The 27,664-nt window shown below is 33.5% G+C and overlaps 1 protein-coding gene across 6 annotated transcripts in view; it reads left to right on the top strand.

Annotated features, from left to right (window-relative positions):
- GTF2I (general transcription factor IIi) overlaps nt 1-27,664 on the top strand; it is a 93,819-nt gene that overhangs the window by 22,320 nt on the left and 43,835 nt on the right. For all 6 annotated transcript variants that reach the window (XM_031432759.2, XM_031432762.2, XM_031432758.2 and 3 more), the window contains 8 exons: nt 270-373; nt 3,330-3,468; nt 5,422-5,556; nt 6,624-6,807; nt 6,978-7,006; nt 10,488-10,542; nt 11,019-11,062; nt 19,958-20,035. In XM_031432759.2, the coding sequence (XP_031288619.1) occupies nt 275-373; nt 3,330-3,468; nt 5,422-5,556; nt 6,624-6,807; nt 6,978-7,006; nt 10,488-10,542; nt 11,019-11,062; nt 19,958-20,035 (763 nt within the window). In that variant the 5' untranslated portion in view covers nt 270-274. Of the gene's footprint in view, nt 1-269; nt 374-3,329; nt 3,469-5,421; nt 5,557-6,623; nt 6,808-6,977; nt 7,007-10,487; nt 10,543-11,018; nt 11,063-19,957; nt 20,036-27,664 lie in introns of those variants that run through there.

Here is a 27,664-nt window from a genome sequence, read left to right as displayed (position 1 = left end):
GTGACATCTGAATTTATTTTGGGAGGTGAAGCTGACCTAATTTATGGAAATAAAACTAGATGGAAAGTTAGGGAATAGGTTTTCTGTTTTATAGGATAATAGGAGTTTGAAACAAATACAAAACTTGGTTTTTGAGTCTTATTTTTTTCCTTTTATGTAAGAAAACTGTAAATTAGGCAATCTGTGGTAAGACCCTCACATTTGTAAATGTATGTTGAGAAGGACGCTCAATTTCTACCACTCACTTTCTTAATACTTCTTTTTCCTAGGGATCATGGCCCAAGTAGCAATGTCTACCCTGCCTGTGGAAGATGAGGAATCCTCAGAGAGCAGGATGGTGGTGACGTTCCTCATGTCTGCTCTTGAGTCCATGGTGAGATGACTTTGCAGTTCTATAAAAGTTTCCAGAGTTGGATAAGATTGGGTTTGTGAATGAGATTGATTTGTTTTTGGAAACTACAATATGACTTTCAGTTTTAACAAATACAGGGTTTTTGCTTGAATAATAGTTATGGGATTTAAGCCTTTCAAATCAAATTTTATTGCATACCATGTTTCAGAATGTTCTGAACTTACCTGAATGTGTAATTTCTTACACTTAATTTCAGTTTTTTACCTCCCAGTATCTTAGGCAACCCTTTGATTTGCAAGCATTACCTTTGAATTTAAGTGTGGTATTTGAAGTTACTCAGAGTGAGTTTGTATATTACAATGTGGTGCTATAAAGAACATTACCATGTTTTGGGGCCATAGGAGCATATTTACTATTTTATATCTATAGTTTATTGTGCTATGTGTTCATAATTAACTGTATTGTATGACCTACCAAATATGTATTGTTAGTACTTTATTTTTTTTAAAACTTAGGTACATAATTACAAAATATTAAGTGTTATTCTTTTGCTGTACTTCTGTATACTATGATGGTAATACAATTTGCTTATGTTTTTATGAGTGTATATTTGAGCTCATAGATTTAAAAAGCATTAGACTTAGGTATTCTCTAACACAGTGAAATTAAATATTCTAAGCAGGAGGAGGCTGTGCATTATATTAGTATTATATTAATATTACATAGTTTTTAACCTTACAGGTGTCAATATGGCATAGTCTGGATTCTTTTTTGTTTTTCCATGAGGCTATTTTCCCCCCTTTCTTTCTACTATTTAAGAATTTTCTAAAAACTAACTCCTTAAAGAAAACTTTAGAATGGTTAGTGACTGTATACTATTACTTTCTGAGTGTCACTCATTTCTCTTGTGATCATAAAACCACCAAAATTTGTGGCTGTAATGTTAATTATTTAGAGATTAAATTTTACTCTATTGATATTAAATACCTTTTAAAATATTTTTCTCCATGTAGAATGACACAGGATCACATAGGACCTGTTCTCTTCCTTAGAATGTCTTGTAGTTTTCCCATCTTTGGCAGCTTTTATTTCGTCCTCACCAGCAGGGCTAAAAGTATCCCTCCTCATGTTCCTAGCTGTACACGATGAAGTATAATTGTAGGTGTATAGGTCGGCTTCATCCTTCACTTGCCCCATACATTTCTTTGATCTAATCCTTGGACAGTACATGAATCTTGCTTTGCTGTTTCATAAATACTGCCTTTGGTGACAGGGTTGTCCAACTAAGAGTGTGGATAGTGCAGCAAGAATGCACCCCCATTTACCACAAGGTAAGTAAATACTAGTTCCTTACAGGTGAGCAGCCTCAATACATCTCATATAAATGTAATATAGCAAAATTTTAGTACAGCATTGTTGTACAGCATTGTTCTTCAAGCTGGGAACGGTTGTTGGATCACCTCCCAAGTTCTCTACTGTGGCTTTATTACAGTTCAAAAGATTTCTAAAAGTAGGTATAAAATTACTTATTCAAGGTACTGTTTTAAAGCAGTATTTTACCAAGTAATTTCCATTTAAGAAATTAGATGGTGGTTATTATAATCAAAAACAAAATGGAGGAAGCTGTAGTTTTCAACACATGATACTGTATAAATAAACCTAATTGCCTCCACTGCCACCAAAAAACAAAACAGAAAGAACAAATGATACTGTAAGCAGGCTATTTGGCAAAAAAAATGTTATATGTCAGGTTAAATTCTAGATGAGTAAAAATAAAAGATAGTTATATTGAGAAATTTTAAAAACCGGAGGAAAATATATGTAATTATGTACTTAATTCCATAAACAGCTTTTCTATGCCTAAAATCAGCGAGACACTTTTATCAATAGAGAAACACACTAACATTAGAAAAAGAAGCAAAAGATAGGCTGATTTACAGAAAACTAAGGTAGAATCCTCTTTAATTTTAATGCTAATCAGTGGATTATCCATTATACTAAAGTATCCTTTTATAGTGTTTCTGAGGAAGTTGCACAATATTTGCTAGGATATTGTGAGTTAGCTCCTCTGGAAGTGCATGTGGGAGTGTAAACTGATAGAACCTTCTTAGAAAGCAATTTTCAGTTGGTTTTGAGAGTCTTATTTTCGACTGTTGTTTCATGTCTGACTCTCTTCTGAGATAGTCATTCAAGATACACAAACATTTTGTTCCCAGATTATTGTTTCAATGCTTATTTTAGGAGTGATAATTGGAATTACCAACATTTTCACAGGGTTTGCTCTAAATGAATTATTGTTTATTCATAAAATGGAATGGTATATATACTCTATTAAGATTTTAAAGAATGTTTAATCTCATAGGAATATGCTTAGTAGAAGTGTACTCATCTGAATAGGATTCCAATGGTATATACATATGGAGATACTTGTGGATGTGGGATTATGTGGTGGAAGTTGTAATGTGGCTTCCAGTCCCGCTCTTCAGGACTAGTGGCACCAATCTCCCAGCTTCTATAAGTTAAGTTAGAGGCTCCCTTGCCCAGGGTCTCTGGAGGACCCCAGTCCCAGCTCCAGAGTTCCTGCGATGCATCTGTGCAGCTATCAGTTCTCCCTCTGCAGATTCCTGCTCCCCTACAGCTGCACAGGTGGTGTTACTGGGAGAACTCTCCAGTAAGCCTGTATGCAAATCTGTGTCTGTTTCTTGACCTATAACAGAATACAAAAGACTTTTGCCTTTTTTATTATAAATTCTGTGACTTCTGTCTAAAATCAGGATGAAAAACTTTAGAAAGAGAGGTACCTTAAAAAATGGGGGACTCTCCTGTATATGATAACTTAAGGCCAGAAACAAGGAAATTCACCGGATTACAGATTAGGTATTAAGACAGTTCAAGTGATAAGGTTTTTTATTCATCCAGCAGAAACAGTACTTTTAAATATTTGTATGTAACATAATATTTGATACTTGCATTTCAGTGTAAAGAACTGGCAAAGTCCAAGGCAGAAGTGGCCTGCATTGCAGTATATGAAACAGACGTGTTTGTTGTTGGAACCGAGAGAGGACGTGCTTTTGTCAATACCAGAAAGGATTTTCAGAAAGATTTTGTTAAATACTGTAAGTATTTTTTTTATTTTTTGTATTTCATAAATATTAAGCCTATTTACGGATAACACATGTCATACTTTATTCTAAAGCAGAATGAGATTTATACCTAAAAAACTCTGAAGTGTCCATGGAGACATTTCAGAATGTTCAAAATGAATCACTGACATGGTAACATAGCAGGGAAAAGACTGCAGAGCTTAAAAAAATAGTAAATGTTTAATGTATTGTGCTCCTTGCTTGACATTACCCGGGTGGTGAAACACGTTAGAGAGGAGGTAGAAAAAATTTAAATTGATTAACAGTTCTCATTCAAATAGGCAGTTCTTTTCCTGATATGTGGTGTGTTAAAAAACAAGTCTTTCTCTGTGCGTTAAATTTGTGTAAGCATGAAGCACAGTTAAACATGTCTCCTCAACTCAGTTGAGTCATCTTGTTAGAGTCCTCAGTGAGTTTAGCCATCCTCCAGTTGGGAGTTCATCCACTCAGTATCCTTGACACTGGAACAAATGCAACAGAGAAATTTATTATAGGATGTTAATACCTAGGACCTCTCACAGCATGGCAGTTTAGATATCTGTGTTTACCCTAACACTGTAGGTTTTACATTAACTCAGTGATACAGCATTTTCTTAAAGACATCTATAGGCATATAATACATATGTCTGTAAGATCCAAACATAAATTTCCATTATCAAGTTAGATCCAGTTCATGATAAATTGAGCAGATAATGGGTGAATAAAAATAGTTTTCTTAATTCACTAATTTCAATTCTCAATTGTATTTTTAAAAAACATATCTTCTCCCCTCCCCTATATTCTGCCCCAGCTATATTCTTTTAAGATTCATGATAGTAATTATTTAAAATTTTTTCCATTATTTTTATCAATTTGAGAATTTTAAAGACTTTGATTATGTTTGTATATTTAAAGTTATACTAATAATGTTGCTTTGATTATGTGTATATCAGCTACCATCTGTCCTATGAATACTGTAATCCCACTGGCAGCTGTGTTTATAGTCCCATTCCCTATACTGCCTTGCTGATGTGGTTCTTCAGTGGTTAGGACTAAGCATTTGGGGAATTGTCCTCACTTGCAAATTGCAGTCCTTGCCTATTAGTATTCATACTTTTTTGTTACCAATAATTTGATGCCAAACAGAATAATCTTTGGATATAATTCTTAAGTACCTAATATTTGTCTCTATAAATTATTTTGCAGATAAGGCTCAATAGTTGTCTTCTGAAACCTAGTTAATAGATACATGATTCAGTTTTAGAAATTCTTGGGGGAGAATTCTAAGCTCTTTTCCAGGGTTTTGAGAAGTACTATCCAATAGAAAAAATGAATCCAAAAGAAAAACCACTTAGGTGATTTAAATTTTCTAGTACAATGTAAAGAGAAGCAAGTAATTTATTTTAGTGATTATGTTTTAACCAGACACTTAAAACATCATTCAACTTGTAATCAATATGAAAAATTATTGATGAGCATTTTACATATTATTTTTTGTACAAAGTCTTCAAAATCCAGTGAATATTGAAAACTTGTAACACATTTTATTTTGGATTGGTCGCATTTCAAGTGCTTAGTAGCTGTAAGTGTCTAGTGTATTGTGTTGGACTTTACAAGCCAAGGATGTTTTTTGTGGTGATAATCTTCCTGTATCAAATTTGTCGCTGATAAATTACTCTTCGGATTTTTTTTTTCTATTTAAAACTACTAGTACCTAGTTTGTACTTTGTAGAATTTTTAGTTATAGTTACACTTATTTCAGAGATGATCACCATTTCTTATTTCCATTCAAGTCATTTATGTCTTTTAGGCTTGTGTTTTTAAAGTTCCTCCCCTCACTTTCCTTTCTGTCAAATCATAAATGTTAGCATTAGAAAAAATATTCTTAGTAAAAGTCAAATATTAAGATAATGAATATGGGCCTTTTATATCATTGATATTTTACAGGTGTTGAAGAAGAAGAAAAGGCTGCAGAGATGCATAAAATGAAGTCTACAACCCAGGGCAATCGGATGAGTGTAGATGCTGTAGAGATTGAAACACTCAGAAAAACAGTTGAGGACTATTTCTGCTTTTGCTATGGTAGGGTTATACACTTGAATTTTCTAAAAGATGCATTATATAGTTGAGTTTTCTAAAGAGTAGCTTACATAGTTGACTTAACAATCATATAACACACTCACAAATTGAATGGATTAATTCCTAAATATTGAGTTGACACTATGAATAACTTCACTTTTTTTCACACACACCCCACCTCCCTGCTTTTCCTTTTTCTTTCCGGATAAAGTAGATTTTATAGAAATGACCTCACTTTCTATTTCCAGTTTGTAGGAACCTAGAAACAAATGTAGCTATTAAATTTTTTTTTTGACTAGTTTTAGGTTCACAACAAAATTAAAAGGAAAGTACAGAGTTCCTGTACCCCCTTCTCCTACACATGCACAGCCTCTCCACTGTCAGCATCCCCCACCCAAGAAACTACAGCAACACATCATAATAATCCGAAAGAACGTTGTTTATTTTTGACACGTAATGCTGATCTCACCAAGACCCTGGGGGATAAACAACAACTTGGTTAATCCAATTATGTGTGAAATAAAGTTCTTTTAAAGAAAAAGGGAGAAAGCAGGGAGGATAAAGGTTACACTGTGAGGTTGTAGGTAAAATTCAACTCTGAGGGATGGGGTTCCTAGCATCTGTGAGCTCTCTGCCTGATACACACAAAGGGATGACAGATGTACTCATTTGTGAATGTAGGTTGAGTTTAATAAGTTTTCAATGAGAGTATCAGCCACAAATTGCCTGGTATTTTATGGTAACAGTTGGATTTGTCAGACTTCTGTGTTCTGAAGCTGAATTGTATGTGAGAAGATTATGTTATACCAGGATGGGACCATTGTTCTTTTTGTGTGGGAGTGGTTTATAGAAACATTTTATATAGTTTCATTTTTGGCACTTTGGATTCATTTCAGGTTTAGACTTCTGGGAATAGGACCCTGTAGTATTTGAAAGTGGTTTTGAAATCAGATTACCAAAATACAAATATCATTTATTAAGCCATGATAAACTAATAATGGTTTCGTTTTTTTAATCTTACCATTTAATGATTATCCTCTTTCTATCTCACTCCTGTCCCTTAACCCCAGGGAAAGCTTTAGGCAAATCAACAGTGGTACCTGTTCCATATGAAAAGATGCTACGGGATCAGTCAGCTGTGGTAGTGCAGGGGCTTCCAGAAGGAGTTGCCTTTAAACACCCTGAGAACTATGATCTTGCAACCCTGAAATGGATTTTGGAGAACAAAGCAGGGATTTCTTTTATCATTAAGAGGTGAAATACTTTATCTCTTGCCCTCAACAGTTTATTCACATAAGCTTGAATATTCAGCTTATTTTAATATAGTATTAAAAATTCTTATTTGCTGTAGAACTCATTTAAATTTATGCTGTATGACAGTTTTATATATTCACATGTAGTTTTTTTGTTTTGTTTTAATACAGACCTTTCCTAGAGCCAAAGAAGCACCTAGGTAAGTGATTGTTTTGCTTACATGATAACTAGATGGGTTCCTAAACCTGTTGTATCAAATTTAATACATTTTAATTGTTTCTTTATTTTTTTTGAGAGTATGATGTAAGACTTTTTGGAGTGGAGTATTATGATGTTTACATAAACCAGTGAGAAGTCATTGAGCTAAAAAAGCAGAGACTTATTCTTTGTTTTCAGCTCAGCTACTTACTTTAGGATGTATTCAAGGTTTTATGTTTGCAATGTGTAAGGTCAAATACTCGATCTGCCCTCATTTCCCAGAATTATAAGTAGGATTTAATTTACCTAATGTCCATTGAACATCCTGGTGTGAAAATCCTGGGCACAAGATTAGATGAGGGGAATACACAACCATGTGTAAGCATTAAAGCTTTTTAGGGCTGGTAGTCTAATGGTGGAGATGAAAAGTCCAGAAGGTCACCACATCAAGAGCACAGTGTCCACACTGTAGGAATGGTTGGTGGAAGTTGATTGGAAGAAGCATTCTTTTGTAGCCCAGGAAAGCTTTTATGAGGAAGAGGGCATTTAGATGGGCCCTTAAAGAATGTGGAGGATTTCAATAGGACTTGCTTCTAGAAAATCCAGCCCTTTCATTTGAAGGGAAAAGAAATGTTTAGAAGATGAGTACTCTTTGGAGCCAGGTTTGTTTGAGACTTTCTAAAAAGTAAATAACCATTCTCATTGGCAACCCCTTAACCAGTGTAACCAAGAAGGGACAAAATAATAGACACTCAAGTGTATGTTTTTTATTAAGTAACCTTTGTTTTAGTCTCACCATGATGAAAAGATGAACTTTTAGAAGCTTTTTTGAGATGTAAGTGACATGCCATAAAATTTACCTGTTTTAAGTATATAGTTCAGTGATGTTTGGTAAATTCACTTTAAAAAATTTAAAAACAGAATTATACAACTGTTGTCAAAATTTTAAGATTTAGAATGTTATATGAATGAACTATACAATATGCATCCTTTTGAAATTAGCTGTTTTCACTCACATAATTCAGTTGAGATTCATTCAGGTTGTTGGCTATATCAGTTTTTTCCATTACTGAGTAGTAAGTATTTCATTGGGTGAACATACCACCCTTTTATCCATTCACCAGTTGATAGACATTTAGATTGTTTCCATTGGCTATTATAAATAATACTGCTATGAACGTACTTGGTAAGTTTTTGTCTGGACATACAGTTTAATTACTCTTGAATATGTAAAACCAGGAGTGGAATTGCTAGGTAATTTTACATTATAACATGTAACTTTCTATAAACTGCCAGACTGTTTTCCAAAGTGGCTGTACCATTTCATTTGAGGGTTCAAGTTTTCTATATTCCTATTGGTATGTTATGTCTTTTTGTTTTTTGTCATCTTGGTGGATGTGAAGTGGTATCTTGTGATTTTGATTTGCATATCCCCAATTATTAATAATGTTTATCTTTTCATGTGGTTATTGGCCATTCATGTATATTCCTTGGGGAAATGTCTGTTCAGATCCTTTCCCCATGCTTTTAATTGGGTTATTTTGCCTTTTTATTATCGAATTGAGAATTCTTTATATATTCTTGATATAAATATTTTGTCAGATCCTGCAAGTTGCCTTTTAACTTGCTTGATAGTGCCTTTTGAGAAACAAAAACTTTTAATTTTTATGAAGTCCAGTTTATTTTTATATCACTTGTGCTTTTGACCTTGTATCTAAGAAATCTGTGCTTAACCTAGGGTCATGAAGATTTGTCGTGTTTTTTTCTATAAGTTTGATAGCTTTAATTTTTACATTTAGCCCTATCATCAGATTTGCATTGATTTTTATATATGGTATGTGATAAGGTTGTAAATCCGTCTTTTTGCTTGTAGATATCTAATTTTTCCACCCCAACTCATTGAAAAGACTATTTTCCCCTGGAAATACTTCGGCAACTTAGTTCTTGAAATTTGGTAGAAGCCATTCAGGCTTTCACCATTATGATGTTAGCTGGTGGGTTTTTGTATATGTCCTTTTTTAAATTGAGAAAGAATAGTTATTTGTCATGTTTAAATTAAAATGCATACTTTTTCATGATCAGTTCTGTTTTTTCTGAAGTCTTCTAGGTTAGCTTTAGTTTGTCATTTATATTTTATGAAGTCCTTCATCCTAGAAACTGATTTTGAAACTTTGGGCCTGATGGTTAATCAAAGAATATTTCTATAGGGTGTTTTAATAATGAGTTATCCCAGTGGATGGTTTGTATGGTTCAGCTTTTTTGCCATACCAACTCTCAAAGCTATTGAAGAATTGTGATTGTAAGGGGATTGTATTTTTCAGTTTAAGAGTATTTTAACAGCTTTATTGAGATATAATTGACACACAGTAAACTGCACGTGTTTACAGTTTGCTAAGTTTTGGCACATGTATACACTGTGAAAACCATCACTGCAATCGAGATAATGAAGCATCTTTCACCCTCAAGTTTGCTCAAACCCCTTGGTAATTCCTCCTTTTGTCTCTGTGCCTTGTCTGCAGGCAACCACTCATCTTGCTGTTGTCAGTGTAGATTTTTTTTGCATTTTTTAGACTTCTTATAGAAATGGAATCTTATAGTATGTACTCCTTTTTGTTTGTTTGGCTTGTTTTGTGATTTATCAGTGTTTCATGTATCAGTAGTTCTTTTTATTGTTGATTTGTGTTCCACTGTGCAGATACACTACAGTTTGTTTACTCATCCACTTGCCCATGAAAATTTGGATTTCCATTCCACTATGGATATTTGAGTGCCAAGTTTTTATGTGGACATATTTTCATTTCTCCTGGGTAAATACCTAAAAAGGAATGGTGAAATCATATAGTAGTTACATATTTAACTTTTTAAGAAACTGCCAAACTGGCTTTCAACGTGGTGGTTTCAGTTAACGCTCCTACCAGCAGTATGTGAATTATACTTGTTCTGCATCTTTGGTAGCATTTGGTGGGGTCAGTCTTTTTCTTTTTTCCATTTTTGTTTTCACAAACATAAAATTCACCATTTTAAGATGTACAGTTCAGTAGGTTTTAGTATATTTACAAGATGTTTGTCTTTTATCCCTGTTATACTACCTCAGAAAGAGCCTCTGTACCTGTTAGCAGTCACTGTTTTCCAGTTCTTCTGCCAGATGTACTCTTAATAGAAATCTTGGTCATCATTCATTCATCAATATTGTCTTACTCTGCATTACTAGAGTAATAGTATATTGCTCTATTTGTTTCATTGATAAAAAATAACAACTTTTCTGTTAAAGGGAGGATTCTGGTAGGTGAGGGGATAAATCTGTTAGGTGATAATCACCCTTAATTATCTTCCTTATAGGGGAGAACCAAGGACACTTATAAAATAACGCAATACTCATTCTAATGACCCAGTGCTATGAACACCTCCCCTTGTCCATTCTTTGAAAATATTAGTGTTGGAAAAATCTAAATCTAAATCTAATCTTGTTTTTTTGTATATAGGTGGTCGTGTGATGGTTACAGATGCTGAAAGGTCAATGCTATCTCCAGGTGGAAGGTAAACATATTTCATTACCAGTGAACCTCCACAGCTCACTAAATTTAGTGTTTAAATTATTGAGAAATATTAGAAAGACCTGTGTCACACATCTTGAAGTTTAATATGCAATTGAATCATTTGGGGGTCCTGTGGAAATACTTTTGACTTAGTTCTGAATGATAATAGTTCCTGGGTGATTGGTCTGATGACCACACTGTGATTAGGAAGGCCTTATGGTAAGATGGAATTTGCTACCCTGTGTTGTTTTGCTATACTTTGCCCCCCAAAATGTTGATTGGAATTAAAGTACTAAAGTCAGTTGTCAGCTCATACTTACGTAAGAAATAAATACGTAAATTTTAAAGTGACTCAGTTTTGCATGGCGCTTGGTCAGATGAGTGAGTTTATACGTTGAGATCCAGGGCAGTTGAGTACTTGCTGTGTGAGTGGCCCTCATCAACGCAGAGCTTCATCAGGGCTTCTTTTCCTTTCAGTTGTGGCGCCATCAAAGTGAAAACTGAACCCACAGAAGATTCTGGTATGTACTAGTTCTGTTAGATCCAGTTTTGATATTTAAGTAAAGAAGCCTTTCCCTTAACTTAGAAGATTATATTTTGACTTATTACTTACTTACCATTTTGGTGAGAACTAGACAGAGCACATTTATTCCAATGATGACATTATTTGTTGATGTTATCATATTTTACCAAAATTCCAAAAGATAGTAATTTGTTTGATAAAATGGTAGCTAGAAATTCATTGCTAATTACACTTTTTTGTACATATTTATTTTTATTGAAGTATATAGTCAGTTTACAATGTCAGTTTCTGATATACAGCATAATGCTTCAGTTGCTAATTACACATTTATAGACAAAATTTATTAAGTTTTTTCCAATTATGCAGGAATAATAATAATAATAAATATCTAGTTCTACAGTGCTTTTTACAAAAATCAATATAACATCTTCTTGATTCTCTCTTTTCCCTTTGCATTCCCATTTGTTCACTCTCCAAGGAAACCATTTTTAACTCTAAGCCATTTTTGGTGTTTAATTCTTATTTTTAAATGTCATTCATACTGTTATTTCAAACACTTTTTTGGGGGTAGCATTTTTGAGATGTAGTTTATATGCCACAAAATTTTCCTGCCTTAATGTAAAATGCAGTGATGTTTAGTAATACATAGTTTTGCAGTAATCACCATAATCAAATTTTAGCACATTTCCATCACCTCAAATGGAAAGCTGGTACCGACTTGCCGTCCCTCTCTGTTCCCATGACTAATCTACTTTTAGGTTTTATATATCTGTCTTATCTGTACATTTCACATCAAGTGGAATCATACACTATATGGTGTTTTGCATTTTGCTTCTTTTACTTTTCATCATGATTTGAGGCCCATCTTCAAAAAAGTTGTAGCATATGTAAATAGTTCATACCTGAATATACGGATATACTACTTTTTCTATATCCATTTACCATTTTGATGGACATTTGAGTTGTTTCCACTTTTTGGCTGTCTTGAGTAATACTATGAACATCTCTATATGTGTCTGTGTGGAAATATGTCTTCATTTCCTTTGGGTAGAAAGCTAGGAGTGAATTGTGGTTCTATGGTAACTCTGTGCTTATCTGGCAAATTGTTTTCCTAAGTGTACCATTTTATTTTCTTAGCAGTAAGAAGGTTTTGGTTTCTTCATATCTTGACCAACATTTGTTACTGTCTATTTTTATCATAATTCTAGTGGTTTTCTTCTTTTTCTTCTCCCTCCTTTTCTTCTTTCCTTTCTTTTGTTTTTAAATAGACATTCTTAAAATTAATTAATCAATTAATTCATTCATTCATTTGTTTTTTGGGGGAGTATTTATTTATTTATTGTGGAGATACTACTGGGGATTGAACCCAGGACCTCATGCTTGCTAAGCATGAGCTCTACCACCAGCGCTATACCCTCACCCGCTAAATGGACATTTTTTTTTTTCGAGCAGTTTGTTTCACAGCAAAATTAGACCAAAAGTACAGTGTACCATATGCCTTCTACCCCAGCCCCCAACATGTGCAGCCTCCCCTACTGTTTTTTTTTCCCCCTACTGTTAACAGCAGCACCAAAGTGGTACGTTTGTTACAGTTGACGAGCCATCATCACCCAGGGTCCTATAGTTTACATCAGGGTTGAGTCTTGTACATTCTTTGGGTTTTGACAAATGTATAATGAGATGCATCCACTATTATAGTATTACACACAGTAGTTTCACTGCCCTAAAAATACTCTGTGCTTTGCCTGTTCATTTCTCTCTCCCTCCATATACCTGGACATCACTGATCTGTTTACTGTCTCCTTGCTCTTCCAGTATGTCATATAATTGTGGTTTTTAATTGCATTTTCCTAATGATATTGAACATCTTTTTTTTTAGACTTTTTTTATTGATTTATAATCATTTTACAATGTTGTGTGAAATTCCAGTGTAGAGCACAATTTTTCAATTATACATGAACATATATATATTCATTGTCACATTCCTTTCTCTGTGAGCTACCATAAGATCTTGTATATATTTCCCTGTGCTATACAGTATAATGTTGTTTATCTATTCTACAATTTTGAAATCCCAGTCTATCTCTTCCCACCCCCCACCCCCCTGCAAACCACAAGTCTGTATTCTATGTCTATGAGTCTATTTCTGTTCTGTATTTATGCTTTGTTGAACATCTTTTTTTTAATGTGCTTATTAGTTATTCATATATCTTTGATGAAATGTGTTTTTAAATCTTATTGCACATTTTAAATTGGGTTGTCCATTATTTCCCTTTCTTTCTTTTCTTTTTTTTCTTTCTTTTCTTTCTTGAGTTCTTTATATATTATGGGTACAAGTCTTTTGTCCAAAATTTTTTAGACTGTGGCTTTTCTTAATGGTGTCCTTTGAAGCTTAAAAATTAAAATTTTGACCAATCCAGTTTTCTAAGCTTTTCTTTTATTACTTGTGCTTTTGGTGTTACATCTAGAAAAATCTTTTTTCTTCAGTTTTTTCTTTCAGTTTTATAGTTTTACATCTTAGGTTAAGATCTAAGATCCATTTTGAGCTAATTTTTGTGCATGTTGTTGAGGTAAGTGAGGATCTAAATTTATCATTTCAGCTGTGAATATCCTATTGTACCAGCATCATTTGTTGAAAAGATACTCCTTTCTCCATTGGATGCCTTATTAGCACGTTTGTCAAAAATCAATTGACCCAGGTTTACTTCTGCATTTAGCTCTATTCCACTGAACTCCATTGCTGTTCTTTTATCAGAACCATGCTGTAGTTTATGGTTCTAAGGTTTGGTTTTGTTACCTATTAATATATGGAAAATGAGGAAATAATTACTTTAATTTTTATTTCCAATACTTCTGCTTTACCACTTTTATCATACAGGTAAATTGATTTTTACTCTTCAGCTTCTTTCAGAACTGAGAATGATCTTGAAAATTTTATTTATTGTTTGCGTTCTTGCTGTGTTCTATTTCGGGGGCACAAGTGTTTTTGCTAATTTTAAAAACAACCCTTCCTGACTTGATTACAGTTTCATTGTTATAATTTTTTGTGGTTAGAGTCAGAATGTACATGGTTTCATCTTTTAAAAACAATTATGATTTTTTAAAGTTCATCATTATTACTAGAGAAATCTTTTATAATTAGTGATTTTTTTTATAGTCAGTGTATTTGGCAAGGAAAAATTGATATTTACAATATTTTCTTACTAAATGAACATGTAAACTATATAACCTGAGCATAGGTGATAGGTGGGGTCTAGAAATTTCAGTTGTATAAAATGCAGTTTCATATTGCAAAATAGTGGTCTCCCCTTTGTCCTTGTAGAAGATGGGGGCCAACTGGTAATTGTGTTACATCTGAATTCTCACTATTGCAGGGCCTATAGTTGTGGGGCTTTTATTTTGCACTCAGTTCAGAAGTTATTTTATGCAGTAAATTTCAGATTTAGGATTCATCTAGGAACACAAAGATGATTTTATTAGAAAATCACTTTTTATGTTACTGAACTAATTAGAAATAATGTATCATCTGTGTAGATGATGAAAGGCATCAGAATTCCTTAACATGATTGGCTGGAATATTTTATATAGTTGTAAATGCCAACTCATCATTCTGTTTAATAGTGAACCACAGGAAGCACTCCTCATTAGATTCTAGCACATTTTCTTACCAATGTTCCAGATACCCAAACCATTACAAATAAGAGATGTAAGGAATTAGAAAATGGAGGGCACTATTAACTTTTACAGGTGTCAAACATGATTATGTATATAGAACACCAAAGAGAATCAAGTAGAAAACAAAATATCTATACTCTTATTTTATTTCATTAAGTGTTAAAAATTCCACATAAAAATTTTAGATTAAAATCAACTGAAAAAATTTAGTAATTCTTTGAAAACTTTCTAAGCAATACATTCAACTAAGGAAAATCTCTAGAAATTTTTGTGGCAAAATCAACCACAGTGTGTCAAAAGACATATAAGACACAGAGAATGGCTATTTGCAAGACAGATCACAAAGAGTTGTTCTATTTGACATACAACGAGCTAATTCAGGAATTAAATGACCAAAGATTCAAGAGAAAATGTTGTCTCATTTAAAGAAATGGAGATAAAAATCCAAGAAAGGTAAAGTTTTGCACTCAACAGATTGGCAAACATTAAATTCTGTTCATACTCAGTCTCAGTAAAGGATATAGAGAAAAGGGAAGATTTAAAAATTCTTGGTGTGTGTATAAATTTTTGCTATCTTATGGGCGATAACTTTATTAATATTTTCATTTGAAGATCCACATGTTCTTTGACCCATTACTGCTTTGCAAAAATAGCAGTTAGCCTGCGGCTCGGCTCCATCAGTGGAATTCTGTGTTGTGGAACACAGTGAGGCAATAGGTCTGTGTCCACTGATACGCAAGTATTTAAGACAGACTGCTTATTAGTTGAATCAAATCTGGGTGTCATGAAGGAGAGGAATAACATTGTAATCCCTTAAACTTTTTATTTAAATATGTTATAAGCTAATAAAATACCTGTATAATACAAGGACCTTTTTCCTGTATTGACAGTAAGTTGCCAGTGTGATGCCCTATCACTCCTTTAACTACTTCAGTTTGTAATTCCTACAAGCAAGGATAATGTCCCACATTCCCACAATATAATCATCAAAATAAGGAAAATACATTAGTTCTAACTAATTCTCAAACCCTTTTCAGGTTGGTGGTGTTTTTGTTTTGGGTTTTTTGGTTTCCATTAATGGCTTCTTCAGGTTTCCCAGTCTTTTCTTCTATGATCTGGACACTTTTGGAGAAAAGTATTTGGTATTTCCTCATGATTAGATTCATAAATGCATTTTTTTTTTGCAAAAATATCACAGAAATGATACTGCGTTTGTTTTCTGTAATATCAGGTGCCAGTTGATTTCTATTCATCCCTTTCCTGAAGGTATTACCGTATTTATCTGATCATAGTTAGTTTTTCTAGGCTTCTCACCTGAGTAATTCCTGTGTATTAATTATATTTTCTTTGTAATGATTATATTCATGGGAGTTTCTCTGATTCTGTAGAAGTATATACCACTCCATCAAGCTTTCAGTTAAAATTAATTCATTTATATTAGAGCACACTCACTTTATTCAGTGTATTCATTATTATTATTATATGTATTCATTATTATCATTTATTTTGATTTCCAGCAGTCCTTGCTTTGGCCATTGGGAGCCACTACAGGAATTCCTGTGTCCTTTCCTTGTATTGTTTGATAATATCCTATCATTTAAAAAAAACTTTTACCTTTTTTGCAAAACAAGGTTGCATCTTACTCTTATATTAATTCAGCCCTAGAATCAACCGTTTTACCAGAATCCCTGGTTCCTAATTGAGGAGAGTGGTATTAGGAAAAATCACTGTCTTGGTGCTACGTGTGCTTATTGCAGTTGGGATGTCATTGCTTCTAAGTGGACGTAGCTAGGGAGTCTGTTTGTATGTGTGTTTACATACACAATAAGTATTTACATACATGCATCTTTTTACATCTGTGTTTTTTCATACCCATATCTTCAGTTCCACTCTTGACACACCAAGGTTTTTTTTCTCTCCTTTCCCAAATAATTATTTTTGTCGCAGTGAGAATCATGGCAGCCAGATATTCTCAGTATGTTTATGTGCTTCTTTAACCCATGTCTCAGTGCCAGCCTCCTTCATTTGACACTCCTTGTTGGGCTGTCACTGCTTATGCTTATCCCCTTGTTTGTATCAGTTTCCCAGACCTGTTACTCAGTTTCCCCTGCCCCTTCATATTAATAGTCTCATTCTTCCACCCTGCTCTGCCCCATAAAACCTCCCAGTACAGCTGCCTACCTTGCTGAGTGCAGCCTGATGGTATTTGGAATGAATTATTGGGGTAAGGAGAAGGGCCTTGTGAACAAATGAGGATTTTTGTATGTTACAGGCATGCCAAATGTCAGTATTTTGGGAGATCTGCAAGAAAGGGAGTGTTGAATTGTCCTTTTTGGGAATAAGTATTTGAATCTATTATGCTGTTTGTTTTATAGAAGTTTCCCTCCCCCATTCCCCCCCCCCCTTTTTAATGTCACAGGAAATTTCAGTTTTCTGTTTAGTTGTTAGTTTATTATGCCAAAATCATCATTTCACAAATCTCTCGTTTATTCATACATTTCTCTCCTGAATAGTTTGCATCCATAAATAAACGTTGAGAAAATTATTTTATTGAATTCTATATCCATCTTAAGTATGGATTTTATATTTCTTGGACCACAGTTGTGGTCCAGTTAGGAGAAAAAAGCCATACCAGTTATTTGAATCATATCAGTCAGTCATTGGAGAAAATTTAAAGATTAACTAGTTGTATCAAAAAGGACTATTACTAAAGTATGTAAGTAACAACTCAAGGTATTGGCTGCCACCTATACAACTTTTAAATTCTGGCTTCTAAGATGGCGATACTAATTCGATGGTACTGGTCTGTCGGGGGACATATCGGAACTGGTTCTGTTAGTGTTGGAAAAATTGTAAAGTGGGTCCAGGTGGTGCTGTGGGAACGGTCTGCTTTCACTAGATTACCAAGGAACGAGTGACCCTAGTGGGGACAGGATGCAGACAAACCAGAAGGAAAGTGCAAGTCCCTTTCTCTCTCCTAGCCTTGTAGCCTCCCTGCTCTGTTCCCCCGACACAGACTCCCAAGGATCCAACTGCTTTGTAGTCTGCGCTTCAGCGGAGTCTAAGCGGACAGTTCTGGAAGGGAGACAGCTGCTTAATGACTAGCACCGGCCACCCTTTGACTACTCAATGTCCATACACACCGCCACTACTTTGAACTTCCACATAACAGCTAAACAACTGTTCCTCTAATGAGATGGTTCCCTGTGAAGGGAACCATTTTTGCCCTCTCCTCACAATAAGATGATAATAATGTTCTGATAGTTATTGTACCCATCTCTGGGAGACTCATTTACTGTCCAGTCATGGGTTTTATTAATTACTCCTCAGATTCACTGTCAGCCCATTTATTTTCTTATCTAAAGACTAAATGGTAAAGGAAACCTCCAACAAAATTTTTGTAAAATAGTAATGGGAAGAAGAGAGAACAGTTAATATATGCAAATACATAATACTTAGAGAAACACACTCATGACAAGGAAGAAAACATACCGAGTCCACATTTCTGCAACTTGTCACAAAAACTCACACCTTAATTCATTACCCATTGTATTTTGCTTTCTTTGCCTTCAGCCAGGACCTTAGGTGGTACGAGTCTTTAACTGGTTAAGGTGACCCAAATCTTCATTTCCTGATATAGCTGCCTTTTTTATTTGCTTTGATTTTGTATTAACTTTTACTGATGAATGTCGAAGTGCTAGATAGCCCACAGAATCACAGGGTTTCCAGGCATGTTCTCTGCCAGCATCTTATGGCAGCAAAACCATCTCCCATTGGTGATTATGGTCCATAGAGTAACCCCCTTCTTTGCTTGAGCCTTCAGGGATAGATGTCCTTTTAGTATATCAAGCTAACACTCTTTTTGAGCTATTTCTTCAGATGAAAATATTCTGCACAAACCTTGTAAAGTCATATAGCACCAGCTCAATATTAAGTTTATCATAGGCCTGGAATGATTACAGCTGATAACTTAGTCTGAAATGTGTATATACACCCATTCATTGTTCATTTCTTACACTTTGTGAGAGTGTAATTGACTCCTGCATGGCGGACAAGAAAGAGTAGGATCTGCAGCCATTTGGTGAAAGCAGCTGTTCACTTCTGAAAGCTCCTCCTATCTAACCCCTCCGGGTTGCCCAGCCAAGGGCTCTTTGTTTTTGAGTGTATGGGCATTATATCTTTATTAAGAATTTGTTAAAGAGTTTGTTAAGAATCTTCTCTCCTAAAACTTACAATTGAAGTATAGTGTATGCTAAGTATAAGTGTATATAGCAACAACAAATAAGTACACATGCCTGTAATCTAATAACGTTCATACTGAGATACAGAGCACTGATAACACTCCCAGAAGGCCCTCTTCTTCCTCTTCTCATTACTTTTCTGCAAAAGTCAATAAGTTGCTTGAGTGTTTTGTTTTCTTTTGTTTTTAGCTTTCTTGTGTAATTGATGTTGCTTGAGTTTTAACAACATAGATTTCTTTTCTCTAAATCTGACCTTACTCTATGTGGAATTGTACAATATGCACTCATTTATATCTGGCCACAAAGGTCTACTTTATATAATTTATCCTCATTGTGGACAAACTGTTGAGTGTTATGCTGAAAGGTGTGCTTTATTACACTTGTTAATTAAGAGACTGTTAGGAGAAAAAAATAAGTGTATCAGTAAAATGGTTAAAGATTATTTCATCTTTATTCTGGAATATCGAGTCATTAAAGTTGATGTTTACAGTTGATTTTCATTGGTCTATAAAACTATTTTTAACATTGAGTGAAAATAAAGTGTGACTTAATTTTCTTCATTTGCAAAGATAAGAACAAAAAATTGAGCAGTAAATCCCAAAAGATTAGCAGTGTTTAAAATGTTGTCTAGGTTGGGTGTTAGGTGATATTTGTCACCCTGCCACCTAGCAAACTTTTGTCTTTTTTTTTTTTAAACTTATTTCTAACTTCACTTCTGATTATTTCTTGGGCGGGGATTAGGTTAGTTAGTTAATTAATTAACTAATGGAGTTACTGAGGATTGAATCCATGACCTCTTGCGTGGTAAGCATGCACTCTAGCCCTGAGCCATACTCTCCCCCGCCAAAATTTTTGTCTTTTGAAAACCTTTAAAATATGTATACATTACTCTGCATTAACAGGAGGGCATAAGGGATTTCCCTACACCATCTGAATGTCCTAAAGTTCTAATTATATAATTTCATTTGCTTTTACAGGTATTTCTCTGGAAATGGCAGCTGTAACAGTAAAGGAAGAATCAGAAGATCCTGATTACTATCAGTATAACATTCAAGGTAATACTATTTAATTCATTCTTTCTTTCCAAAGGTTATTGGTGGTTAAAATTAAAATATTTTTATCAGTTGCCTGCATTTCTTAGATATTGTTTTCTTGATTGGTCATTTGGTCTTTGATTGGCATGTATATTTATAATTTATCTCTGGAATAAAATAGATTTAAAAAATGGGACAGTAAACTCAGTCTATAGGGGAAATGTAAAATAACCATTAATATTCTTAAAAGGACAAACATAAGTTGTGATGCTATTTAGAATTCAATTCTAATTTCTAGAGTTACTTGCAAGGCATAAGAGGTCTTCTGAACCTCTTAATAGCTCTATTTGTGCAACAACTGTTAGCAGTATTATTATGTTAAAAATCTATAAATAGTAAAGACACAAGTATTCAGTACTTATCTTGTTCTGTATCTTCATTATCAGAAAGGAATTAAGGATCATAATTTCACAACGCAGATTGCTTTAATACATTGATGGGTTTTAATTTAGAAGAACATCTGTAGTTTTTAGTAAGTTTAATTTTTATAGATGTATAAAGTATATTAAACATTTAAAGTATAAAATTAACTAGTTTTTTAATATATCTCTATAAAGCCATCTTCACTGCAGTCAAGATTAATTAAATGTTCATAACCCCAAGTTTCCTTGAGTCCCTTTGTAATTCACTGCCTTCCTCAGCCAACCACTGATCTGTTTTCTATCATTTTAGATTAGTTTGCTTTTTAAGAAATTTATATAAATGGAATCATCGTCATAAAGTATGTACTGTTTCCTTTGGGTGGGGAGCTGTGACTTCTTAAATTTCACATAATTGTTCTGAAATTCATCTATAGTGTTGTATATATTGGTAGCTAAATCCATTTTATTGCTGAGTGTTATTCCACTGCATGGCTGTAGCACAATCTGTATGTTTCTCCATTTGTTGATGGACATTTTGGTTGTTTCCAGTATGGGGCTATTAAAAATAAAGCTGCTGTGAACATTTGTGTAGAAATATGCCTTCATTTCTCTTAAGTAGATTCCTAAAACTGGAATAGCTGGGATATATGGTAGGTATTTTTAAGGAACTACCTGTTTTCCACTGTGCTTTTACTGTTTGACATTTCCATCAGCAAGTACAGTAGTTCTAGTAGCTCCATATCCTTGTCAGCCCTTGTACATCCACATTGTTATTGTTGGCCACTTTAGTGGGTGTCTTGTTACACCTCTTACTGGTTTTAATTTGTATTTGCCTAGTAGGTTTAGTTCATTTAAAATGATATGGCTTTATCAGTTCTGGAATATTGTAAAAGTTACAATAAATTTATTCTGGCTTGTAATCATGTGAATATCCATCCATATACGTATATCAGATTGTGACCTAGTGAATTTCATAATTTTTATCCGTCAATTTTGAACATTTTATTCCTTGTGACGTTAATAATCATGTGGCTAAAAGTTTGCAGTAACTCTGAGAATTTTTAATTACAAAGTTAACTTTTTGGAAAATATTTAGCCTTTCTAGCAGTTGTTGGTACCTTACTAATATACATAAATATAATAAATCTTGTTTCATAAAATCTCTTTTTAAATACATTATATTTAATTTTTAAAATAAAAAGTCTTCTATATTTTGGATAACTGCCTTTTCAGCTTTGCTGTTTGATGTTTTGATGTTTGTGTGATTCTAGAAGCTTTTTTGTACCCCTTTGAAATAGGGTGTGTGAGTGATGTAATACCTGAGTAACAAGAGTTGGAAATCAAATGTGTGTACAGGAGAAAGATTGCCAGAAATGATAATATCCTAAGTGCAGTTGAAGAAGGTGGTAGCCATACAATTAGTTTTTCATCTTGGCTGAGAGATAGAGTCCATGTAATTTGTATATTTTTCTTAATTGAGCTTTGGCAGTTCTTTGTGTATTTGTCCTTTGTGATATGATTTGCAAATAGTTAAATTTGATGATGTCCAACCTTCTGATTTTTTTTTCCTTGTATGGATTGTGCTTAAATATCATAGGTAAGAAATCTTGGCTTGACCCAGTGTCAAAATGATTTTTTCCTGTGTTTTCTAGAAATTTCTCTAGTTTTATGTTGAAATCTGTGATTGATTTAGACCTAATTTTTGTATAGTGTGCAAAATACCGAGTTCAAACTTGCGCATATGGATATCCAGCACCTTCTTCTGGCACCTTTCGTTAGAAAGATGGTTCTTTTTTCATAGTGTTACCTTTATATCTTGGTCAGTTTTCTTGAGTATATTCTGTTACATTGATCCCTGGGTCTGTCCTGTTGCCAAAATTACATTGTCTTGAGTACTATAGATTATATAGTAAGTCTTGACTTCTTTTTCAAAATAATTTTGCGTAATTCACCACCTTTACCTTTTCAAGTAAATTTTTAAACACCAGCTTGTTCAAAATACCCTGTGGGGATTTTGATGGAGATTGTGCTGAATCTATAGACTAATTTAGGTTAAATATCTTAATATCAAATATTCTGATTAATGAACGTGATATATGCATCTTATTTAGTTCTTCCTTGATTCCTTTTATCAGTGTGTCTTCGGCATATAGATCTTGTGCGTATTTTGAAAGATTTGTATCTAAGTATTTAATGGTTTTTGGTGTTACTGTAAGTGGTATTTTTTTCTTCTACAGTTTCAGCTTCCACCTATTTATTCCTAATATGTAGAACTGCAGTTGACTTTTACATACTGACCTTATACCTTGTGACCTAGTTAAAATTCTCTTATTAGTATAGCAACTCTTTAGAAAAGTCTTTGCGATTTTCTAAGTAGGCAGTATTATTTCTTCCCTTTCGTTTTCTTGTGTTAATTGCACCAGCTGAGACCTTGTAGTGTTGTGTTGAGTGGTAATGAGAGTAGACATCCTTACTTGGTTTGCTGTTTTAAATGGAAATCTTTCACTAGAAAACTTTTTTTCCCCTTTTGATAGATTTCCTTTATCAGATTGAAGAAATTTTTTGTATTCAGAGTTTGTGAAGTTTGTATAGTGATTGGATGTTGAATTTTATGAAAAGTCTTTTCTGCATCTCTTAATGATTATATCATTTTCATTATTTAGTTTGTTAAAATCATCATCAGTATTAGTTTTCAAATTTGAACCAGACAAAGAGTTTCTGGGATAATAAACTACACTTACTTATGATATATAACTTTTTATATATGGTTGAATGTTCTTCAGCGATATTTGCCAGAAATTTTCTTTTCTTGTAAATGTCTTTATTTGTTTTGGTAATACTGGCCACTGGCCTGAATGAATTGAGAAGTGATATATTGGAAGAATTTTTTTTGTAGAATTGATATTATTCTATTCTTATATATTTTTGGTAGAACTTGCCAGTGAAGATGCTTGGGTTCCTGAGGTTTCTCTCTAATGGAAAGTTTTAAAATTCGTTCCATATTTCATTAAAATTTTGTTTACTGGTTGTAAGACTGTTCAGGTTTTATATTTCCGCTTGACTGAGCATTGGCAGTTTGTATCTTCTAAGGAGTTTGTCGACTTTGTCTTAAGTTCTTTCTTTTTTTATTTTAATGTTTGCAAGGTCTGTAGTAATTTAATTACAGCAACTTATGTCTTTGTTCTTTTTTATTTTTGTTTTTTATTGATCATTCTAGCTCAGGGCTTCTCAAGCTTGGCAATACTGACATTTTGATAGAACAGTTCATTGTTATGGGTACCTGTTTTATGCTCTGCGTTGTAAGATGTTTAGTATCTTCCCTGTCCTCTACCCACTAGATACATACCAGTAATGTCTCCCTAGTTGTGACAGTCAGAAATGCCCCTTAGGGGACAATATCACTTCCATGGAGAACTATTAGTCTGACTCTAAAGCTTTCTCAAATTTTCCTTTTTTATTTTTTGTTTGTCAAAGATTCAGCTTTTACAAAATTTCAATAATTTTTGCTCATGTGTTTCTTCCCTTTCTTTCTTCTTGATTTAATTTTAATTTGTTTTTATTTTATGTTTCTCTTAAGATGGAAGCCTAAATTCATTGAATTGAGATAATTTTCAGTGTAAGCACTTAATGCCATAAACTTCCCTCTTAAGCATTAGTTTAGCTGCACCCCATAAACTTTTTTTTTTTTCTCCAGGAGGGAATTAGGTTTATTTATTTTTTAGAGGAAGTGCTGGGGATTGAACCCAGGACCTCACGCATGCTAAGCATGCACTCTACCACTTGAGCTGTACCTTCCCCCATGCACCCCAGAAACTTTGATGTGTTTAGTTTCATTCGCTTTAAAACATTTTCTAATTTCCCTTGATTTCCTCTTTGTCCTCTGGTTTACATAGATGTGTTTACTCTTAATTTCCACATATTTGTGGATTTGTCAGATACCTTTCTGTTGCTGGTTTTCAGTTACTTCCATTATGGTTGGAGAATATTCTTTATATAACTTTTTTAAATTAAAAAATACATATTTCTGAAAATTTAGAAACAACGTAAAATTTACCATTTTAAGTGTATAGTACAGTGACAGGAAGTATATTCACAGCGCTGTGCAGCTGTCACCTACTATGGTTCACTCTGTTTCCATTTGAAGCAGATCTTTTTTCTCGATCGCTGTTTAGCACTGAGTTGTGGTTTTGTTGTAATTGTGAGGAGAGGCGAGCTCATGGTCCTATTACTCCGCCATCTTGACCAGAAATCCCCCATTCTTTGTATTATTTCAGTTATTTTTGCTTTATTAAGGTTGCTTGATAGTTGATCAGGTCTGCATTATTCTCCTGGTATTTCTCTCTACTTGTCTGTCCATTACAAAAGTATTGAAATCTTTAGCTCCCTCTGTGGGTTTTTCTGTTTCTCGTTTCAATTTTCTGTCGGTTTGCTTCATGCATCCTGAAGGTCTGTTGTTAGGTGTCAGTATCCTGAAAGCTCCTTTTCCCTTGGGCTCCTTTTCTGGCAGCCTCCTTCCAGTTTTAATCTTTGTCCTGACTTGTAACAACCTAGGTTAATTTTGTCTGTTTTTGTAGTTTATATAAATAGAATCCTTCAGCATATATCAGGCTTCTTGTGTGAAACATATAATTTGTGAAATATATTCTTGGGAGTACTGTAGACTTACTTGCATTGCTGTATTGTATAATCCTTTGGTATCCACAGGGAGATTGGTGCCAGGGCTACCCCACCCCCCACCCGTCTCCAGTACCAAAACCCATAGATTATCAAATCCCTTATATAAAATGCTGTATTTGCATATAACCTACAAACATCCTCCCCTATACTTTATTTAAATCATCTCTAGATTACTTAAAGCGTAATACAATGTAGATGCTATCTAAATAGTGGCCATTGTGCACACAAATTCAAGGTTTGCATTTTGGAACTTCCTGAAATTTTTTTGTTCCCAATATTTTTGATCCACGGTTGAATCTATAGATGCTGAATGCATAGATATAGAGGACTGGCTGTATTTCTAAATTTTTTTTTTTAAGTAAAATGTATAAGACCTACAAACATAATGTTACATCTGCCTAGGTTTACTGAATCTTAGTATTTTGTTGTCCCCCTTTTCTCCCATATGACGGGTAAAATATGTTATTTGACAACCTTCTTTAGGCCTTTCCAATTCCCTTTTTTCCCCTATTCCTCCTGAGTTATTTTATTGAAATTGAGAATTGTCGTTCCTGATAATAATTTTGTACTTAAATGCCTGTGTATTCCCACAGAAGTGTCTGTGTATGTATATCCATGCACATACATTTTATGTGTAATACCTTCTCAGTTCTTAAGTTTGGGATAAATGGTACACTGTATTATGTTGCTTTGTATACTTTCTTGTGTGTCAGTCAATACAAGTTTTCAAGATTTACCTGTTTTGTCACATTTAATACTATGACTCTGGTAGTTAAATTGTACAATTATACTGTAGTTTATTGGTTCATTCTTCTACATGAAGACGTTTATGTTTTCTTTGAAAACTTTTCCAGAATAGGCTTGACACCTGTCAGTCTTCCTCTAAGATGTGCTCAGACGTGAGGTTGGGAAAGTGGAATTTGTCTCCAATGACTGATAGACACTGTTAGAATTTTGAGTGTGAAGTTTGCTGCCTATCTTTTGATGAATAAAATCCAAGTAATGTGCTGTTAAAACATATATGGTTAAAATTAAAAGACCTAGATAATTTGACAGTATAGTGATTTGAAGGTATGCTGGGCAAATAGTAACCTAAATGAAGTTTAGTAGTACTAATTTGAGGCCAAAAAGGAAAAAGTAGTAAGTATAAAGATTAAGACTATATTATATATATACTAGTAAGTCACTAAGTTGATAGAATAATCATTAATTTGTACATATCTACCATAGCCTCAAAAGTAGAACTAAAGAATTGATACAGTTACAATAAATTTATAAAAAGTCACCTGAGAGATTTTAACAAATGATGAATGCTTATAAATGGTAAACAGAATATTTAAACTTTGCAATTTACAAACGTAAGCTAATTGATCTATATCCAGAACTCTGTACCTAGCAAATAAATGTTTATATACGAAACTTGATTTTTTATTACAAAAATTGACTTTATACCTGTACACAAATAGCATTAAAGAATTCCCTGAACATAATGTGATTAATTAAATTAGAAATCAATAATAAGCAGGTTATTAAGATAGAAATCCTATACAGTGGGAATCCTAAGAAATATACTGTAGTTGACTTAAAGAGGACCTCATTAAAGTAATTTGTAGAGCAGGACAATATTGAAAACGCCACATAACTCAACTTGTGGAAAAGCAGTTAAAAGCGGTAGTTAGAAGTCAATACCTTTAGCTATCATTTAATTAATTTTTTCTGTGTATTTTTAGCCAGGATCACATGACTAGGAAGCAGTAAATCTGCATTTGAACTCAGGTCTCTTTCATTTACTATCTCGCTCTTAATTGAGATTCCAAGTAAAAATAATTTTTGTATTTTCTATGAAGTTGTTTTTTTTCTGTGATGTGTCCTTTGTATATAGTTTTGTGCCTTTTTGTGAAATTGATTTCTCATGCATTTACAAAGCCTTTCAAAAATCTTAGGATGTTTACAAAAAAATGCTCAGACATAGTGAAGTGGTTTATATTCATATAAATGCAAGAACATGTTTTATATTAAGTAGCTATTGGAAACAATGTTTTGTTTTCTTTTTAATGTATTTCACTAAGAAGCTTGATAATACATGCAAGTGTGTTGTCAAAATCTGTATAGCATTTTGAGAAGGTTTAATGAACTGAAACTTTATATGTTAGTAATTGGGAAAAACCTTGTTAAGTTATTAGAAAGTGTTTATGGATCTTCAGGAAAGGGGGATTCTGAATTAATAATTGTTAGTTTGTCATGTTTCTATTTCAGTGGAGATTCAAGCTTATTGATAGTTTAATTGCATGATTTTTAGAGATTCTAAGGAAGGTATAACAATTTGATTCTGCATTTTCTTTAGTATGGTAAAACATTAACCAAATACTTGTCAACGAAGAAACAAAATGCACCTTGTAAGATAAACCTGCACTTAAAATCTGTATGAAGTGAAAGTTGCTATTATGGACATTTTACTTTAAAAAAAAACCCATATCCACCATTTGAGACATCATTTCCATTCGATCCATGTCTACTCGTTTCATTTTTTTTTGAGTGTCTATATTTGAAT

This window comes from Camelus dromedarius, chromosome 24 (assembly GCF_036321535.1).
Source record: "Camelus dromedarius isolate mCamDro1 chromosome 24, mCamDro1.pat, whole genome shotgun sequence".
NCBI lineage: Eukaryota > Metazoa > Chordata > Mammalia > Artiodactyla > Camelidae > Camelus > Camelus dromedarius.
Note: the sequence above shows the minus strand (reverse complement) of the source record. Positions and strands in the feature narration are given on the sequence as shown.